This window comes from Artemia franciscana, chromosome 14 (assembly GCF_032884065.1).
Source record: "Artemia franciscana chromosome 14, ASM3288406v1, whole genome shotgun sequence".
Taxonomy (NCBI): Eukaryota; Metazoa; Arthropoda; class Branchiopoda; order Anostraca; family Artemiidae; genus Artemia; species Artemia franciscana.
This window is the reverse complement of record NC_088876.1, coordinates 35200325-35217638: the sequence shown is the minus strand read 5'-3', so window position 1 is coordinate 35217638 and position 17314 is coordinate 35200325. Positions and strand designations below refer to the sequence as shown.

General features: G+C 36.2%; 1 protein-coding gene across 1 annotated transcript; it reads right to left on the bottom strand.

Moving 5' to 3' along the window:
* Positions 1-318: 318 nt before the first annotated feature.
* On the bottom strand, positions 319-16764 carry LOC136035785 (synaptojanin-1-like). The gene is made up of 5 exons (XM_065717759.1): positions 16598-16764; positions 7037-7376; positions 5557-5649; positions 2634-2657; positions 319-590 (listed from the first exon to the last, which is right to left on the bottom strand). The coding sequence occupies exons 2-5, from the start codon at positions 7161-7163 to the stop codon at positions 319-321; spliced, it is 516 nt and encodes a 171-aa protein (XP_065573831.1). The 5' UTR covers positions 7164-7376; positions 16598-16764.
* Positions 16765-17314: the final 550 nt, after the last annotated feature.

Genomic DNA, 17314 nt, shown 5'->3' with positions numbered 1-17314 from the left:
AAGGATGACAGATTACCGAAGATTGTCCTTTTTGGCCAACCGTCTGGGGCTATACGGAAAGCAGGTCGTCTTTGTCTGGGTTGGGAGGATGTCATAAATAAAGATTTGAAGGAAATGGGAACTTCCTGGGAGGGTGTAAAGAGGGAGGCTTTAAATAGATTAGGTTGGAGGAGGAGCGTGCGTAGCTGTGTTGGCATCAGGCGGCTTGGTGCTGCAGTGAGTTATTAGTAGCAGTAGTAGTAGAGTGGCTGCTTTGGTAAAAAGACCGTGTGACGTGTGTACCATATTCGCCACCTTGAAAATTTTCAAATACATTCCTTACCAGAAAAAACGGCTGTCAGTTGGAGCTCCATTAGCTTGTCTTTGAGCACAGAGAGTGATGTCATTTGTCTCATTATTGTCATTCCATGAGAAGTAAAACATTCCTGAGCTTAGAAGTCGTCGCAGCTCAGCCACACGCTCTTCATCTTGGGAATGATTCCGAAGGGATAATAATGAAACTTGAGTAATACGAAATATTTCTGCTTCACCTATTTTTCCAACTGATGTCACACCAGTTACCAAAGCCAGGAACAAAACTGTGTCTTGACCTAGAAAAAATATTGTTCAGATGAAGAAGTCTTAAATTTCCTATGTTTGTTCTGTGTTTTCAAACACAGTATTTGGAGAGTAGTGACTAGGGCAGTCAACCCAAACCCTACGTCTTGGTTGAGCCGCATGACGCTCCATAATTAAATAAATGTTGAATTTGCGAGCAGAATTACACTGAACTATAACTTCAGTGGGAAAATACCACTAACATAATTGCATTATGTATTGCAGAACAAGTATAACATGCGATATTATTGGAATAGAAATGGAGCTACATAAGGTTGCAGTACTATGTTTTGTGTCAATAATAATAAAATAGCTTACAGCAGTAGAGACCCACAATCCCTGTGGCACTGCACATTTTGCCTACACTTACTTCTCCCAGCACCGGACTACCATTCACCCTAGGTCCGGCGTACCATGATGACCAGCTTTGGTGTTTATCCACCTGAGGGTATATATATTTTACATCAGTGCTTCCACTATCCCAAAACTATCGAGGATTTCCCAGAAAGTACCCAATTTCTCCGAAGCAAATCAAAGTTCCAAAAATCGAAAGTTATCATGGAATTTTATTAAAACTTATTGGATTGGTCAAAAAGACTGTGGGTGTAGGTCCAATTATCAACATACGTCTGTGGACTCCTGCGGTGATTATTTTAGAGCAATAGCTTACCCGTGTTCGTCTCGAGTGCATTTTCTTGTTTTTGGGAAATTAAATTGGATAACCATACAATAGCTATCAACTGAAAAGGGTTAAATAGGGCCAGTAGATTCGATTAGCCAGAATATCAAATAAGGATTCTGACTATGTTTTTCATCTTCTTCCAGCAAGCCACCATTACCCAAAGTGAAGCAAGTCTTATGGTGAGGGGGGGGGGCTATATCATTGCACATCAATGAGTGGTTAATCTCATAAAATGGTCCTATTTCTTCATTCACTGGCAACTTGAATACAAATTCAATGATAGGGTGTAGCAATTCTGCAGCAGTCGATCAGCAACAACAATCCATAGGAGGTAGTTTTCAAATGCAGTTGCCACTTAATCCATCTATGTATTTCACATGCTAGTAAAGTAACTAAAAATCTATAAAACATATCTCGCATGTAAAGAAATCAGTGGGGTACTTGTATTTTACATCCCACATTCTAACCCCGAAATCCGGACTCGCTTACTGAAATCATGGAACATTCGGTGAATATATTATAATTTAAGACTCTAAGAACAATTGGCCTACAGCTTTTCTACCTAGGAATAAACTAGTATGGCGAGGCATTTCCACTTTAAAATGAAAATATAGGGTCTTTAAACCAAATTGAAATCTTGAGAAGAACATCGAAAAGTCAAAGAAGACAAAAATATTTTAAAAAATAAATAAAAAACAAAAACAAAAAAAAGGTTACGCGGAAAAGCTACGAGGTCTACAATTTTTTTCAGAAAAGTCGCTTATCTCCTCTTTCTAAAAAACCTATTTTTACAAAAAAAACCTTCGGGGTTTGCAAATATGTTACGCTTGCAGTGGAGTACAAGTGATCAACATTGTTTTTCGCCTACTTGCCTATAGCGTTTTGGTTGATAAGTCACTGGATGAGAATTTGTTGTTATCTTTTACAGATTACATTTGGGGAAGATAATATTAGACGGATAAGCCGGATAAGGGTTGCTCGAACGCACTCTAAATTTCAGCATAAATAGTTTTCTCGTGGACAATCGAAGACATAACTAAATGTAATGGATCTACTGAATAGCTTAGTGATAAAACAAACACCAAGTAGAATGAAGGATATAATTTGTCCTTGATTTTTTTTTCAATTTTGGGGTGAAAGGATATTTTTAACAATAGGCTGTTAATATCTATGATAGCGCTACCTATTTTTTTTTCATTTTTTGATCCATAGAAACAGTATAAGCCGCACGAACTATTTGATGACAGATTTTTTTAGACATGTCTTGACAGATTTTGATAGGAAAATAACAGACACACATGCACAGACAAAAAATAAAAATACAACTGCGCATTAATTGAACATTACCACTTACCATCTCCGAGACTTGCGAGCAGACCTTTCAAAATGAAATATAGTAAGTTTATAACAGATAACAGACACACGTATAACAGAAACACATACACAGACGAAAAAAAACTAAACGATCAGTTTTTAAGAAAAACAATCATTTTTTAAGAATTTTTAAGAGAAAAAAAACAAGAGCTAAGAGCTCATATGGCACTTGTGACGAGGTCGGAAAAGCCAAGAGCTCATGGTATGAGCTCTAGTAAAATTCTAAGAATCGATAGATTGATTTAAAAGGAAAATCAAAGGCTTAATGCCGGTCGGGATTTAAAATAAGAGCTCTGAGTCACGAGGTCCTTCTAAATATCAAAATTCATTTAGATTCGATCACCCACTCGTAAGTTAAAAATACCTCAATTTTTCAAAAAGTTTCCCTCTCCCTTCAGCCCCCCAGATGGCCAAATCGGAGAAAACGACTTTATCAAGTCCATTTGTGCAGCTCCCAGACATGCCTACCAATTTTCATTGTCTTAGCACGTCCAGAAGCACCAAACTCGCCAAAGCACTGAAACTCACCCCCCTAACTTCCCTAAAGAGATCGGATCCAGTCCGGTTACATCAACCAGGTATCTAAGACATTTGCTTATTCTACCCACCAAGTTTCATCCCGATCTCTCCACTCTAAGCGTTTTCCAATATTTCCGGTTTTCCCCTCCAACTCCCCCCAATGTCAACAGATCTAGTCGGTATTCAAAATAAGAGCTCTGAGACATGAGTTCCTTCTAAATATCAAATTTCATTAAGATCCGGCCACCCGTTCTTAAGTTAAAAATACCCTAATTCTTCTAATTTTTCCAAATTAACACCCCCAGCTCCCCCAAAGAGAGCGGATTCAGTTCGGTTATGTCAATCACGTATCTAGGACTTGTGATTATCCCGATCTCTCCACTCAAAGCGTTTTCCAAGCTTTCCTGTTTCCAAGATTTTTGTTTCCCCCCTACAACCTCCTATGTCCGCGGATCCAATTCGAATTGAAAATGGAGCATCTGAGACATAAGATTTTTCTATATATTAAGTTTCATTAAGAACCGATCACCCATTCGTAAGATAAAGATACCTCAATTTTCACGTTTTCCAAGACTTCCGGTTTCCGCCTCCACCCTCCCCCCCCCCCCAATGTCACCAGACCTAATCAGGATTTAAAATAAGAGCTCTAAAGCACAACATCCTTCTAAATATCAAATTTCATTAAGATCTGATCACCCGTTCGTAAGTTACAAATACCCCATTTTTTCTAATTTTTCCAAATCACCCCCCCCAACCCCACCAAAGAGAGTGGATCCAGTCCGGTTATTTCAGTCACGTATCTTAGACTTGGGCTTATTTTCCCACCAAGTTTCATCCTGATCTCTCCGCTTTAAGCGTTTTCCAAAATTTCCTGTTCCCCATCCCCCCAATGACACTGGATCCAGTCGAGATTTAAAATAAGGTATCTCAGTTACGAGGTCTTTCTAAATATGAAATTTCATTAAGATTCGATCACTCCTTCGTAAGTTAAAAATACGTCATTTTTTCTAATTTTTGAGAATTAACCCTCCCTCCCCTAACTCCCCCAAAGAGAGCGGATTCGTTCTAGTTATGTCAATCGCGTATCTAGTACTTCTGCTTATTTTTCCCAACAAGTTTCATCCCGATCCCTCCAATCTAAGCGTTTTCCATCATTTTAGGTTCCCCACCCCCAAACTCCACCCAATGTCACCGGATCCGGTCCGGGATTTAAAATAAGAGCTCTGAGACACGATATCCTTCCAAACATCAAATTTCATTAAGATCCAATCACCCGCTCGTAAGTTAAAAATACCTCATTTTTTTCTAATTTTTCAGAATTAACCCCCCCCCCCAACTACCCCAAAGAGATCGGATCCGTTCCAGTTATGTCAATCATTTATCTAGGACTTGTGCTTATTTTGCCCACCAAGTTTCATCCCGATCCCTCCACTCTAAGTGTTTTCCAAGTTTTAGGTTTCCCCCAACCAACTCCCCCCCCAAATGTCACCAGATCCATTCGGGATTTAAAATAAGAGCTCTGAGACACGGTATCCTTCAAAATATCAAATTTCATTGAGATCCGATCACCCGTTCGTAAGTTAAAAATACCTCATTTTTTCTAGTTTTTCAGAATTAACCCCCCCCCCAACTACCCCAAAGAGAGCGGATCCGTTCCGGTTATGTCAATCATGTATCTAGGACTTGTGCTTATTTTTCCCACCAAGTTTCATCCCGATCCCTCCACTCTGTTTTCCAAGATTTTAGGTTTCCCCCTCCCAACCCCCCTAACCCCAATATCACCAGATCCGACCGGGATTTAAAATAACAGCTTCAAGACACGATATCCTTCCAAACATCAAATTTCATTAAGATCTGATCAACCGTTCGTAAGTTAAAAATACTTCTATTTTTCTATTTTTTCGAATTAACGGGCCCCCCACTCCCCCCCCCCCCCCCCCAGATGGTCAAATCGGGAAAAAGACAATTTCTAATTTAATCTGGTCCGGTCCCTGATACGCCTGCCAAATTTTATCGTCCTAGCTTACCTGGAAGTGCCCAAAGTAGCAAAACCGGGACCGACAGACTGACAGAATTTGCGATTGCTATATGTCACTTGGTTAATACCAAGTGCCATAAAAAGCAATTTGATTCTTGCAACCAAATATTTTCAAGCTCTCCAGGAGTTGCTTGACAATTTCAAGCAGTTTTTCCTTTGTATTCTTATTCCGTTGTTCCATCCACTCCATATAGTTTCAAAATTTCTACAGATATTAATTTTTGTACTTCCTGTTCATCAGCTGTAACAACTAAAACTTGTAAATATATGCTTAAGCTTAAACAGAAGGATAGAAAAAAAGGACAATAGATAAAAAAAAAGACTTGTGTTTCAAATAAAGTCTTACCAGCATTCAATTGCAAGATCCCTAAGCAGGCATAAGCGTCAACTGTTTTCTTGTAATTCCATGTTCTTTTTAATCTCTCAGCTTCATCAGAACCTATTCAGAAGGAATAATGAATTTCATAACAATGATTGCTAGTAAATTCAATCACAAAAAGTCTTTCTCTATGTAGTTCCTATGTGTCCATAACTCTAGCCAATCACTAACCTGGAACAATCACGTTATGTTACATGACGGGTACCCGAAGCAAAAAATTTCCACTTTCCACAGATTCGCGCCGCTGACCCTCATTCCAAACCAAATATCCAGCAATACTAGGGTTCGAATCTCTATCCTCACTGACTAAGAAGGTTACAAAACTATTACATGATGAGGGATAAATGGTGCAGAGAAAGAAGATAAAGAACATTGGAGCACAGTGGAGTGGAGCACAGTGGAGCCTGGTCTGGGGACTGTCTAACTGCCAAAGCTTCTAGACCAAGAAGAACTCACAAACAAGTTAGACATGTACTGACATGATTTTGCCAATCACCAAAACTTAAATATGTTCTAAAGCCGCGTTTGGCAAATGCTCATTTATTACCTCGATTGAAATTACCCTTGTTTTCTTTGGTTAATTTTTTATAATATGTTCTCTTTTTTTTGTCAAAACTCACCAGGAATGCCTCAGAACAAATAGAAAGTGAGAAGTTAATTTTCTAAGTTTTATTGTTAATAAAAAGATGTTGACAAAAAGCTGAATGAAATGTGATACGGACAAATAAAAACACGTTGAATATGCAAATATGTGAGAGGGGTGAATCAAAGGGGAAGACATTTTAAAAAAGGATAAAACAAAACAAGCATAGAAGACATGGACAGCAAAAGCTCAATACTCTACCCATGTCCGAGCCTAAGGTCAGGCCAAAATATTCACCTTTCACCCCTTCTTTCTAATTTTTCGGTTTGGTCTAATCCTCATAGTTCCTCCACTTTTGTTCGTTTTATCATATACAACCATCATTACCTTGCGAATTATAATAATAATATTAATTTATTTCTTACCCACTTACAAAAGGGAAAAAGTGGAGTACAAGGAGAAAAAAAAATAAAGAACTACAAATAACACAAAATACAAGAAAAAGAAATAACAATTTGGCAAAAAAGGCAGATAAGATGATTGTTAGGACCAAGACGGATTGGAACTTCGTCGATTAATTTTGAACTTAGTTTTTCCACTAAGAGAACAATATCCATTGCCTGATATTTACAAATTAACCTTCGGTTCTGAAATAATAATGGTAAATAAAGTAAGAACTTACAATACCAATAGTAATCCGTCTTGACCCTCTTTAAGTCACCTTTATTCAAAAGCATATAAAACCCAGCACAAAATAACCCAGAATAGTTGCAGAATATTTTTATTGTACTATATTTCTATCCATACTTACATGGGAAAAGTCCCTTTTTTAGTGAAATATAAATAAAAGTACAGACAACTTACCTATTTCAAGTATGGCATTAGATTCTAAAAGAATAGATGATTGATTTCCTCTTTGCTCCAAAATGGCGCTGGATACAACTTCCTGCCCAGATCTGGTGAAGAATTTTAGATTTTTACCAAGAACCATGCTGATCTTTATACTACTGCTGGTTTACCGAGTAAAATCTTAGCTTTGCTTTGCTCCAATACCTTATATTATTATTCAGCTGGCCAGCTATTCAAATTGGCACTTACTAAGTTTCCTGTTAGTTTCCACCAGTTAGTACACAGGCACCAAACTTATATGTAACCTTCTTTCCATTAGAGCCAGGTATCTATTACTGTTGGTGGTGCATCATTACTGAAAGAAAAGCAATTGTCAAAAAAAAACTTATTTTCCTATAAAACCAGGGCTTTTTGTACAGCCCTGGTCACTTGTGGTTAGGGCCACATTAACCACGAGTGGTTAGTGCGCCAGACTTGAGATCCTATGTCCAAGTGGACAGGGTTTTGGTTCCTGGTGTTAGTAGTTATTTGGCTTGAGCAGGGATCAGTGGCGTGACTCTGTAAGCTCAGCAAGAGTTAATCAACCTGTAATGGGTACCTGGAGAAATGGGGGGAAGGTAAACAAGAGGCATGTGTGAAGGCACAGAATGGCTGGCCCCCAACCCCCCTCGTACCTCCAGGTTGAAGGACCATAAAACAGAGATCAGGACCATCAGTAGGGATTGTAAAATTCAATACTGTATTCTTTAACTTTTACCTAACCACTATTGAAAGTGACTTGAGTTCTCTATCATCTTTCCATTAGAATTAATTACAGACAGACAGGGAATTGTCTCTATTGCATAAAAATGCAAACAAGACTTGATTTTGATTTCTCTAGTTTCACAGTTACCTGAATGCTATATTTTTGCTAGGTTATGGGTAATTTGGGCATTTCTTTTTCTCATTTTTCAACGTGTCTAGAGAAAGTATACCAGTTATGTTGAGGAACAGAATATTTCTTCTTTTGATTCAAGTCGTCAGATACATAATCCTAGTAGATCTGATGTGAATTTTTGCACTATTTGTGGTTTTTGAGCAATACTTTCTTGGCTTTTTTCTGAAATGTGGGTTCTGAGGTATGCTTTCTGTAAGCTGTAGGGCTCATATGAGTTCCTGTCTTAACCTTTTTTGACACAAAATGGCCCAGGGATATCTGAAATTTAGAAAAATGTTCACACAGAAACTAGGAAAGTGACTTTCTGAATGTTTGGCTGAAGAAGACAATAAACATTCCGATCTTGTTGTGGATAACTTTCTAGGTGATATATCTAAAGAATTACACTGCTGCAAGCAAATGTCTGATAATGTACTTGGAGAATATAAAATATACTACTACTACTACTAGTAACTGCAGCACCAAGCCACCTGAGGCTAACACAGCCACGCACGTTCCTCCTCCAACCTAATCTATTCAAAGCCTCCCTCTTTACACCCTTCCAGGAAGTTCCCATTTCCTTTAAATCTTTATTTATGACTTCCTCCCAACCCAGACAAGGACGACCTGCTTTCCGTGTAGCCCCAGACGGTTGGCCAAAAAGGACAATCTTTGGTAATCTGTCATCCTTCATCCATAGAACGTGGCCTAGCCATCTCAACCTTTCTTTCATTATAGCCCCAGAAAGCGGGATTGAACCACACTTTTCGTACAACCTATAGTACATATAAAATATAACCTGCACCTAATTTACCTTCTGAACACAAGGATGTTACTCAAGGGCTGTCTACCAACATGAACATATTCAAGGGCATGCTTAAAAAAGGATTGATGATCTACAAAGCACAAGATATAGTGTTCCTAACTCTCAACAAAAACTGTACCTGAAAGTACAGAGAGAGGTAAGCAAAGGCAGTCAAGATGTTGAAGGGTATGCAGTGTTCCTTGATATTTTTCACTATCACTAAAACATGTTTTCACTATATTTTCACTAAAACATGTCTCTATGTAAAACCAACTTTGACATATGTGGCTTGTAGTACCTGTCCCTTGCACAAGGATAATTTTTGACTAGACCAATTATTCTTATGTGAAAGATGTAAAAGCTGTTTGTCTTGATGTACCATATGATGAATTTGAAATCAGAAGGCAGAGAAGATCACAGATTTGCAATGTGGGGTGTTGTTTATTATGGATGTCCATTCACTTCAATGGTTGCGATAAATGCAATAGGTGCAAAAACTGGAACTTGCACCAAACAATGAACAAATCTAAGGACAATATTCATGGGTTTCTATTGTAACTATTAGCTCAAAAGATTTAATTATCAAGAATTGGCTACTAATGAGCAGTCAGATTTTACAAGATACCATCAAACATGAAATAAAAGTAAAGTTAGTTTTGTGCTCTGGTAGTCAATCAAGACTTTTAGGAGCAAGTGTATCAGTCACACAGTTGCTCAAATTTAACAACAAATATTCCAAACAAGGGATAAGGAAATTGTTGAGCCATAACAACTCGGAGCTGACAGAAAAAAATTTAATCAATAAAATTCCCAGTATCAAAGTGATTTTGTTGTCAGGGGAGTTCACATATTCTTTAATTAATATTCTCTTGTTATTATTTTTTTTCCTCTATCACTAGGGCTACAAACCCTCTTGTTTTGTTGACAGGTCAGATATAAATTGAATTGAATTAATTAATGCCATGTGTAAAGATTTCAAGTGTAGGAAAGATAAAATCTTCAACAACCTATCTTTGTATGCTGTGGAGGAGCTATTTGATAGCTTTTGTGAGTAAAACGATATTGTGATTAAGGTCTCTCCTCTTATTTGAATATAACTCACTTTGGTCCTATTACTACAAGCCAAAGCTATATTCTAGCAAACAGTCATGAAGAGGCTAACCAGAGAATCTTCTATTAAACTAGTTTTTTAGCCAAAAAATTTTTCATCCAGTCCAGAACTGCTACAAGCAACATAAACTTTTTTTTCATATTCACTCCTATAGAGAACTTGAATCCTGAGGTTCTAGAAAGAGATCCGCACAGATTTCCTGAGTTAGATTCATGTTTGTCTGCAGTCATCCCTCCATTTCCAAGTGCAGTGGGGGCTTCTAACAGGACATAACTAGATGGACTGTATGTGATTTAGACATGTTTTTCTTAGAAGTGATGAAGGTTACCAGGTTCAAGAACAAAGCCTAGAAAGTAAAGATTGTTTTGATAAAAAATCCTAGTCTTTCTCTCTTCAGTTTGGCCAAATATGTTGTTAACATACCCTCTTGCCATAAGGTATGGTTAAAAACCTGACTTTCTTTTGATGATGAAGCTCATTGGGTTTGGACAACCCTTCCAAATAAGTTTGTGGTCATTGGGACTATATACAACCCTCCAACCTGCCAGATTATTAGCTACCTTGAAACCTCTCTTAGTTATATTAAGGCAACTATGAAAAATCTGCCATCATCCTCCATGGATATTTCAATCTACACCATAAAATATGGCTCTATGGTAAAGACATTGAGAAGGAGGGCTCAGAACTGTATGATCTTTCTCTTTTGTATGGGTATGTACAAATTGCTGAACTCAATACCTACCATGGACCAAATGGATCATCTTGTCTTGATCTCATCCTTATGGATCATCCAGATTCCTTTAAGGTTGACACTCATAATTTCACAAGTAACCACATTATTAGGTATTAGGGAAGGGGGTGTAGTTAAACAGAGAGCAACTGTCAAAACTGACCCATACAATTTTAATGTAATGGAGTAAGAATTGTGTTAGGTAATGTGTAATTCAAAAAGGTGTTAACTGTGCTTTCAAACCAAAACTCAGAACAAGTAGCCTGCCTCCTTCAAAAAATATTTTTCCAAATGTTGTCTTGCTAGCTGATTTAAAGATTTTGACTAGGATATGTTTAATACATAATAGTTAAACTTAGCTGAAAAGAGAGCTAAATTTATACTGGTCCAGGTTCATTCCACATTACATTCAACCACACCTGGTTAAACTTTTTAAGTGCTTCATTTGTTTTACTAGATTTTGTAAGTCATAATCTTGGCTACAAAAATGCATAATATATTTTCTGTAATTCAATGTCAAGTGGTAAAAAATAGGGAGGGGGGCACTTGAAACCAGCTCATACCTTTCAATGTTATTCCCCTGTATCAAGTGATGGAGGTCTCATGAAACCACACCTAAAATAGAACATTCTGACATATTGCAGGCTATTTTATTGCAGAATTTTATCAAGTTAAAGTTAAATATCTAGGACAAAAACACAAGAATTTTCGGGAAGGTTAAGAAAATTCATTAAGAATTAAAAAATGGTTCTAAAGCAATTGTACTTACATAAAACAGAAAGAAAATGTTTCAACTTTTGGGGAAAATCATAGTATCACAAAATTAGTCATTGATTGCAGTTTTAAAGCAGTTAGTTTTTGTATTTCTGCAGAAACAGGAAAATATTGTAAATTCTTGTAGGTAGCACTAGCAATTTTGTTCACTTAAATTAATGTATAAAATTAACTAAATCAAATTAATAATAAAATTAAAAAATTAATTGAATAAAATTAATATAGAAACTATTTACAGACACAATAGAACATATTTCTTGATCTTATATGTGTTCTGTTCCTGCAAGATACACTTCCTGCATCTTGGGAACAGCAAAAGTACCATGGTTTAAAAATCATTGAAAAATCATTTAAAAAAGCAAATGATTTAAAAATCATTGAACCATTATTTAAAAATCATTTTTAAATTGCTAACTCATGATACCATCCAGAGTCCTTTACTTCTTGCCATTTCCAATAAATAGAGCCACTATTTATTGGAAAAGCCATCCTGGCCGAGTGGGTTGGTGCACTGGATTTGGGATCCTTTGTCTGAGAGGACATGGGTTCGAATCCCAGTGTACCCAATTCTTTGGTTTAAGACCGGGGTCAGTGGTGTGACCCTGTAAGCTTAGCCAGAGTCGACCCAGTTCTAAATGGGTACCTGGAGAAATCTGGGGAAGGTAAACAGGAAGGATGTGCAAAAGCACAGGATGGCTGGCCCCCAACCCCCCATTGCACTTCCTGGCTGAAGGGCCAAGAAACAGAGATCAGCACCGCCAGTAAGGACTGTAAAGTCTAATGCCATACCCTTTACCTTTTTTTAATAGAGCCGCTCATTTTCATTCAACACACTGCCAATCAGTTAGAGGTATGCAACTTAAAGTGGTTTAAAGTCACCCTCTATGTGGGTCTCTAGAAGGCAACTAGGTCAGTTCAAACTTTTTTTGTTTTTTGGTGTCAAGTCACCCTGTCCTATAGTACTAAAAAGACTAACACAAATCAAATATCTAAATAAGAAATATATTATTGGATTTCTTAGTCAATACTCTCACAAAACATAATAATCATGGGACTGGTGCAATTACTATAACTTTGCTGGGAAATATATTATTTGATTTCCTAGTTAATACTCTAACAAAGCATAATAATCAACATGCTGTCGCAATTACTCCAAATTTGCTATTTTTGTCAGTTTCCATTCTTTTTGTACTAAATTTTCTAATCCCCATTTTGTTTGTAATGCCAATTTAAAAAAAAAAAAATCAGCCAGCCTTTTTATACATCCTAGGGCTAAATCTAGGCATAGAGAGGGTGCTGGGACACAATTGTGAAAGTAGTGGTTATCATACTTCAAAAGAGCATTGAATGGGAATTTTCTTGGTAATAGTGTGCCAGAAATCCAGTTCTGAACTATGCATATAAGAACAAAAGAATGGTACTACTTGATTCCCTATTCAATAGTATTAAAAAAATGAAGGAGAAAAATGACTGCTATCATTTTAAGGTGCAAGCCATAAGAAATAAGGAACAATGTATCACTAAGGACTTAAAATGGAGATTTCAATGGAAGAAATTTTTAGAAAGACCTGTTTTGTTTGTATGTTTGGTAAAATTCTAGTTTAGGGACTTTTGGCTATCTTGGAAAGGGGTTAGGTTAGGAAAATAAAACTTTCAGGGATGGATCTAAAGGCTAAAGTATGCCATGGGAAGGTATTTTGAAGTACCTACCTCCCCTCCCTCTCTCTTAAGAGGGTCCTGACCTTTGATGACCTTTAAAAATATGTGTGTTATAAAAGTGAAACCTTGCAAAATAGATCTTCTGCTTGAACTAAGCACAACAAAATTGTTTTCAGCTTCACGACTTTGCTCAATCCCAATTTATAAGGTTTTAAAGATATGTAAATACATTTCCTAAACTTTGAAAAAAAAAAAAAAACATGGATCCAGAATTCTACTCAAATAACAGGAATTGCAATTTCAGAACTAAAGGCAGAGAAAAAGCAACTGGTAACTGAAAATTAAGGTAAAATGTTGTTTTATCAAAATTTCAATAGGTATAGACCTGTCATGTAGGCAAATTTCAGGGCCCTCTAGAGAGAGAAGGAGTGGAGGTGGGTACTTTCAAATTCCTTCCCAGGATATACTTTAGCCTGTAGATCCATCCTTGAAAGTTTCAATTTCCTAACCTAACCCCTTTCTGAGATAGCTAAAAGTCACTAAAATAGAATTTTACCCTATGTTTAAATGTATAGATGTCTAGGAAGGTCACAAAATGTGCATCAGGTGGTGTCTTCATCTTCTACCTAGCAAACAAAATTTAAAAATTTACTGATTTATCTTAGATAAGTAGCCTTATCCTACAACTGTCAAGGAAGTGACTGCTATATTTGGTAACACTGTATTTTATGGCAACTTCTAAATGAAATAGTTACCAATAAAATAGTTTTCAAAATATCTGGTAATCTTTTTAAGGCTAAAAAGAAATGTATCACATTAAGGGCTCAAAATAAAATTTGAAAAGAAAACAATTATTATAATTAGAACAAACATAAAAGATGCATAGCTAAGTAGGCTAATGGAAAAAGCTCAAATTTACAGGGTCCTTTAGAGACTCAAAATTTGCCAACTTGACAGGTCTATCTAGACTAAAGGCTAACTATTGACATTTTGACAAAACAAAATATTTTGCCTTAATTTTCAGACCAGTCCCTTTTCTCTGGTGTTAGTTTTGAAATTGTAATTCCTGCTATTGAAGTAGAATTTTAAGGCATATCAATGATTTTTTTTCTAAATTTAGGAAATGTATTTGCAGATCTTGGAAACCTCATAAATTAGGATTGAGTAAAGTTGTGAACCTGAAAATACTTTTCTTTTGCTACATTTAAGTAGATGATCTATTTTGCATGGTTTCATATTTATAACACAAAAATTTTCAAATGTCATCAAAGGTCACTGTCTTCTATAGGGAAAAGAAGTGGAGGTAGTCTACCCTAGTTACTTCAAAATAGGCCTAGACTACCTTCCCAGGACATACTTTAGTCTGTACATCCATCCCTGAAAATTCATTTTCCTAACATTACCCCTTATCAAGATAGTAAAAAGTAGCTCAACTAGGATTTTACCATTGGTTAACATAGTAGGCTAGCTTGGCTATACCTTCCCATGGAATGTTTTTGTTCCTATCAATGTCAATGTTCCTATTACCTGAACAATTGTTTTAGGTCATGAATCTACTGTTAATAGATGCATTTTAACTTTTTGAACATCTTTTCTCTCTTGCAAAATTACTGCAAACTCACCATTATGGAGTTATTATATATTTGCACATTAGGGGGGGGGGTAAAACATAGCATATATTAAATACAGCAATGGTTAGTCTACATATTTAATATATGCTATGCTTTACCCCACCCCCCTGATATGCAAACATATAGCCCAAATTTGTTTCTAAACTATTACAGAATTGCAATTTCAAATATCCAATCAATGAAAATGGAAATGATTGCAATTCTATATGTGTAAATACAAAATATTTGGGCTGGAATAACTCCATAATGGTGAGTTTGCAGTAGTTTTGCAAGAGAGAAAAGATGTTCAAAAGTCAAAATGCATCTATGAACAATAGTTTCATGGCCCAAAACAATGGATAATGGATAAAAAAATAGGAACATTGCCTTATCAAGATAGTAAAAAGTAGCTCAACTAGAATTTTACCATGGGTTAACATAGTAGGCTAGCTTGGCTATACCTTCCTAGCCTCACTCCTTCCCAAGATAGTCAAAAATAGATTGCCTAGAATTTGGTAAAATTCTAGTTAGGCTAATTGACTTCTTGCTATCTTGGAAAGGGTTTAGGTTAGGAAAATGAAACTTTCAGGGATGGGTCTACAGGCTAAAGTATGTCCTTGGAAGGTATTTTAAAGTACCCACCTCTACTCCTTCTCCCTCTAGAGGGCCCTGAAATTTGCCTACATGACAGGTCTATACCTATTGAAATTTTGACAAAACAACATTTTACCTTAATTTTCAATTACTAGTTGCTTCTTCTCTGCCTTTAGTTCTGAAAATGCAATTCCTGTTATTTGAGGAGAATTTTGAGCCATATCAATGTTTTTTTCAAAATTTTGGAAATGTATTTGTATATCTTCAAAACCAGCAAAGTTATGAATCTGAAAATAATTTTGTTGTACTTCAATTAAGCAGAAGATCTAGGTAAAATTCTAGTTAATTGACTTCTTGCTATCTCAGAAAGGGTTTAGGTTAGGAAAATGAAACTTTCAGGGATGACACTACAGACTAAAGTATGTCCTGGGAAGGTATTTTGAAGCAACTACCTCTACTCCTTCTCCCTCTAGAGGGTCCTGACCTTTGATGACCTTTAAAAATATGTGTGTTATAAAAGTGAAACCTTGCAAAATAGATCTTCTGCTTAATTGAAGTACAACAAAATTGTTTTCAGCTTCATAACTTTGCTAAATTTCATTTTATAAGGTTTTAAAGACATGCAAATACATTTCCTAAATTCTGAAAAAAAAACATTGATATGGCTCAAAATTCAAGTAAAAGGAATTGCATCTTCAGAATTAAAGGCAGAGAAAAAGCAGCTGGTAACTGAAAATTAAGGTAAAATGTTGTTTTGTCAAAATTTCAATAGGTATAGACCTGTCATTTAAGCAAATTTCAGAGCCCTCTAGAGGGAGAAGGAGTGGAGGTGGGTACTTTAAAATACCTTCCTGGGACATACTTTAGCCTTTAAACCCATCCCTGAAAGTTTCATTTTCCTAACCTAAACCCTTTCCAAGATAGCAAGAAGTCAATTAACTAGAATTTTACCAAATATCTATTTTGCAAGGTTTCACTTTTATAACACACATATTTTTAAAGGTCATCAAAGGTCAGGGCTCTCTAGAGGGAGAAGGAGTGGAAGTAGTTGCTTCAAAATACCTCCCCAGGACATACTTTAGTCTGTAGATTCATCCCTGAAAGTTTCATTTTCCTAACCTAAACCCTTTCTGAGATAGCAAGAAGTCAATTAACTACAATTTTACCTCACAATTGCTAATGATAAAAGAGGATGAAGAAGGGAATCAAGTGATGTCTTCATTTATATGCTAGGCAAACCTAATTATGTTGTCAGCTACAAATTTACCCCTAACCCTTAGAAACCTAGTCATTTAACATTGAACTAGTCAATGAAGAATGGACTAAAAGACAAATAATGTTGAATTAGGCTACAATCAACTCTTTTCTGAAAACCACCTACTGTGCCACTTGTACTCTTCTACTTATGGGCTTTTCAGTTTACAGTATTTAGGCTTCTTCCTTTTTCTCTGTGTCTTGTGGTAGTTCTCGGATTCCAGGAAAGGGATAATTTACTGACAGGCTTTTGACAATCGATGGTGGTAGGCTACAGTTAGATATTGAAGTTCTTCCTTAAATTGATGAATATTGAAGTATTTACATGAATGTCAAGTGTATAATATAGCGCAGGAGCAAAAAGGCGGAAGCGGCTTCGGCACCTTTTTTTACAGATAACTTCCAGCACATGGGAAAAGGGCTTAAAATACTACTTGGGAAGCGATAAGAGTGAAAAATATTTTTTTTCCTAAATACCATTTCATCTGAAAAAGGACAGAAGCTTTTTCTTTAGCTTCAAACCTATATAAGTGACATATTCGGTCAAAGGAATAAAGATATGCACAGAAATAGCTAAAAAAAAATGTCTTGTTCGAACAAATTTTACGATCAGCTAGAACTCGTAAGATGATACTTTAGTTTAAAGTTTACATTGAATTTCTTCAACATTTCTGAGAAAAACACTAAAAGGTTTGGGATATACAATAACTGGGCTTTAAATTTCGTCTCTCGAATGGGCTTGAAAAAGACATTCATAAAATTTTTTGTCAGGTAGACCACTATACCGAAAACAAATTTGAAACTAATTTTGACTGTATCGATTCATGACACCAGAAAATG